This window comes from Simochromis diagramma, unplaced genomic scaffold (assembly GCF_900408965.1).
Source record: "Simochromis diagramma unplaced genomic scaffold, fSimDia1.1 OVJJ01000581.1, whole genome shotgun sequence".
In the NCBI taxonomy this organism is placed as follows: Eukaryota; Metazoa; Chordata; class Actinopteri; order Cichliformes; family Cichlidae; genus Simochromis; species Simochromis diagramma.
The window spans coordinates 1-4,248 of record NW_024387176.1 but is presented as its reverse complement, the minus strand read 5'-3'; the positions used below and the strand labels follow the sequence as shown (position 1 = coordinate 4,248).

At 43.8% G+C, this 4,248-nt stretch overlaps 1 protein-coding gene across 1 annotated transcript; it reads left to right on the top strand.

Annotated features, from left to right (window-relative positions):
- Positions 1 to 490: 490 nt before the first annotated feature.
- Positions 491 to 3,547, top strand: LOC120745000 (GTPase IMAP family member 9-like; the record flags this gene model as incomplete). The annotated part of the gene is made up of 3 exons (XM_040049594.1): positions 491 to 623; positions 792 to 1,247; positions 1,890 to 3,547. Coding segments are annotated over 3 exons (945 nt in total), but the record flags the coding sequence as incomplete, so codon positions are not given.
- Positions 3,548 to 4,248: the final 701 nt, after the last annotated feature.

Sequence of the window (4,248 nt, the reverse complement as noted above, 5' to 3'; positions counted from 1 at the left end):
AGTGCTTCCCATGCTGCTGATTCAGTTAGCTTCAGTTCTCCTTTGAAGTCATTGTTGAGCATCGGTTCACAGATTTCAGGGCCAACAAAAACACCTGGCTTAACATTGGCTTCGCTTTTCTCAGGAACAAACTTGTATCTTAAAGCTGAAATGGATCCTAGTTTTCCAATTCTTGGAACATCATAACTAAAAAAACTGAAAAGATGTGCTAATATGGCTTCTACAAGTGATTTTATCAAACAGTGATTTTATCTGTGCCTAAGCACATTGTTTTGGTTTTTTTTGCCTGTCCCGTTTGGCTCTTTTGCCATCAGAATTCTGGCTGGGTATCCAGTTATGGAAGCAAGGCGTTAACAAGAGAATTCTGAGTAAAACCAAAGTTACTTTCCCTAGTAACTAGTTACTTTGAAAGTAACGAGTAACTTGAAGTAACTGAGTTACTTTTGATAGAAGTAACTAGTAATGTAACTAAGTTACTAATTTAAAGTAACTTACCCAACACTGGTGCTCAGTGTCTGATCTCAGGCTGGTTCTGCTTGGGAAGACTGGAGAAGGAAAGAGTTCCAGTGGAAACAGCATCCTGGGAAGAGATGCCTTCAGAGAAATCTCCAGTCACTCATCAGGTAAGAGACACACACACAGAGTTTTTAATGGGGAGCAGCAGTAGGAATTCCTTACCTGTTACTTATTTTAGCGAGGACTCTGTAGGTGTGTAAAACGGGACACCATTTCTCTGCAGTTCATATTTGATCTAAATTAAGATGAGGTGATATATGTTTTCTCCTCTTCAGTGGCTGCTGAATGCTCCAAGCAGCAGGAAAGGGTGTTTAAGAAGATGGTCTCTGTGGTCGACACTTCCGGCCTCTTTGACACGTTCCTGCCTGAAGACGTTGTGAAGAGGGAGATCTCCAAATGCATCAACATGTCGGCCCCGGGGCCCCACGCCATCCTGCTGGTCATCAAGGTTGGACGCTTCACAGCAGAGGAAAGAGACGCTGTGAAGAAGGTGGAGGAGATCTTTGGAGAGGGTGCCTGGAGGTACACCATCATCCTCTTCACTCACGGAGATGTAGTTGAGTCAGACTTGGATGAGACCTTGGAGGAGGCAGGAGCTGAGCTGCAGGAGGTCCTGCAGAAGGCTGGAAACAGATACCACGTCTTCAACAACCTCAAAACCAACGACCGCCGCCAAGTCCTGAATCTGCTGGAGAAGGTGGATAAGATGGTGGCCGACAACGGAGGAGAGTTTTAGGCTGTGCGCCGAAGGCTGTCCCAATTCAAAGGCTGCTCGAAATGCGGCCCTGAAATGCGTCCTTCATTTCCCTGAATTTCAAGGCTGTGGCGGTGTAGACTTCGTGGCCCAACAAATCCCAGAATGCATAGCGCGGCAGTGGGTGTGGATAATTTTGCCGAAAAAAAAACGGCGGATGAGGGGCGGCCGAAGAGTGAACTTTAAGTACTGAATATTATGTCACTTATTTATGTGCAAATGTTTAATAATGAAGAACATTAAAACATTCCTGTTGGCCACATGTCGGCAAAGTTATGTGACATTAGTGACGTTTGTGCTAACTTGGTTTTAAAGCCTTTACTTTAAATATACGCCGTTCAATAGCTGAGCTTAATCCTACAGAGAATGATCAAAGCTCATGTAGAAACAAACACATGAACAAAAGATTTTCTCCTTCATTTCTGTCAAACAAAGCTGTATGACACGTTTCCAGCTGTTAGTATCATGGTTGCTAGGCAACCTGGGCAGCGCAACGGAGGCTAGACCGCCCATTTCACAAGCCTCGCACTTCCGGCCTTAGCGGTCTTTGAGTACGCGGCCCTTGAGGATCGTTGAGGCTGCGTACTTTAAGGCTGAAAACCCTGAATTGGGATACAGCCTTACTCCAACTACACCTACCTGGAAGTTGAAGAAATGCTAAAGAGGAGAGAGTCGGAGCTCAGAGAGTTCTTCAAGAAGAAGCTGGAGGAGGAAATGAAAGCTGTGGAGTCAGAGTACAAGAAGAAGCTGATGGAGGCTCAGGAGGAGAAACAGCAGGTGGAGGAACGGATGAGGTCTGAGCTGGAGGAGTTGAGGCGGTATTACCACATGTTAGAGAGCGGAGTCGGTCAGGTCGTGGAGCAGGTGGCCAAAGACGACTCCTTAGATGAAATCCTCACCAATTTCCACCACACCCTGAAACTGAACGGAGGTGTTTCTGACTCTTGTACAGAGCTGGCACCATCAGTTATGTAGCTTCACATGGATCAACATATGGAACTCTGCAGACTCTTTACAGCTACATGCATGTATTTATTAGTATGTTTTTGCAGCAATTTATGTGATTTTACCAGGATCATTTTCTGTAAGCTCGGTATACTTTATGTTTCTAAAGTTTCACACTGAAAGTTCTCACAGAGTGATGGACTTTCTTTCTGATCACAGTCAAAGAGCTAAAGTGCTCCACCTGAAGCAGTTCAGATTCTGAGCAAACTAAAGAACTAGAAGCTCCATCAACTTTTAGAAGTCATGGATTTTCTCTACTGCAGCTGAAGGCTGATGTTTTCCCAGTGAATTGGTGAGATCTTCAGCATTCATGAGCTGGAAATTTGTCCTGGAACGGCTGATGTGTTTGCAGCACCTGAATGAAACACAGGTTAACTGCAGTTCTGAATGTTGTTTCAAACTCTGATTCTGCCTTTAAATTAACTAAAAAAACATGTTTTTAGTCCAAAGATCAGCAGTTATGCTAATGTGCCTTAGTAGCTACCATCAACTACACAAGGCAAAATCAGTAATAACAAAGTTTATAGAGGTTTAAAGAACCAGCCAGACATTATGACAGGATGCTGTTTACCCTGTTCACAAATTTTAGGTGGTTAACATTTTTATCCTTATGTTGGACGCGGAGAAAAAACACTTCTCTTTCTCACCTGCTGAATCATCAAAGAAGTGAAGAGCGCCACCTGCTGTCCAGTCTGTGCCACGCAGTCAGGGTCGTTACATGAACCGAGTGAAATAATAACCACACAACCCTGTAACCACCTATCTGACAAAGCTGTTGTCTGTAAAAGTAACGTTAAATGAAATGTTAGAGCAAATGAAACCTGAAAGCAGCTGAGGAATGCTGTGACTGTTATACTGCCACCATGTGGTCAGTTCAGCCTGACCAGTTCAGATCTGGTCAGGCTGAACTACAACACTATTCTCTGTAATCTTCATCGAGCAGGCTGTTCAAAAACAAGAGTCATGAAGTGTTTAATGGTCCTCAGATTTGTGATTGCTGGTTATTAAACAGTTTCCTGAAAAAAAGGCAACAATGTTATTGATTATTGATTGAATAGTCTCTTCAAATGATGTCCTTGCACAGGTCAGGAGTGTTACTCTGTTACTATTTAACACTGAGCAGCTCCACGGCGGTGTGTGCAGTGTTGCATTAGGACAGCGGTTCCCAAACTTTCTTCGCTGGGCTCCCTTTGTTTTACAAGAAGGATCCTGCAGGGAGACCTACCTCGGCACTTGTGCAGGTGAAGCCAAAGGGCAGATTTGCTTCACCATATTTTCTTGTCTTTGGCTTAGAATGAAGTTGGTTTGGAAACATATTCTGCGATGCTTCTTCTCCTGCTTTGCGTTTGTGTGGGCGCCCTGTGCTAGCAGTGTCCAAGCGTTTTTTTTTTGTTTTCGTCCCTTTTCATACCACGCTCCCCCCCTGCAATGGCTCTGCGCCCCCCAGACTTTGGGAAGGTTTTTTTTTTTTTTTTTCTTTCTCTTTTTTTTTTCTCTTTTTTTTCTTTTTTTCTTTTTTTAGAAAGGAAAAAAAAACAAAAAAAAAAAAAAAACAAAAAAACACCTGGGTCGCCTGTATGGAGAAAAAAAAAAAGAAGAGAAAGCAAACAACAAAGAGCAACATAATAAAAAAAAAACGGCACCATCACAATAAACTAGCTATCAGTCGATTAGGTCAGTAGATACTAAAATAATAAACGATATTGTGGCAGCACGCACGATAGACAGCGCACAAATGTGCTTTGAGGCAAGCAGCCAAGAAAGCTTTAGTCCCGCGTCTGTGAACACCCGTGTGTCACAACCTGTGTGGATCACATGCTTGCATTCCAAAATGTTTCTCTCCAGTAACGATCGCTAGGGAGTGTGGGGAGCCACATGCCTGCTCCACAGGTATGAAAGCCGGTATGTCGGAGATCACAACTCCAGACACCGCGGCGCCTCCAGCACACAAGAGCCAAGGAACGACAAGGAAC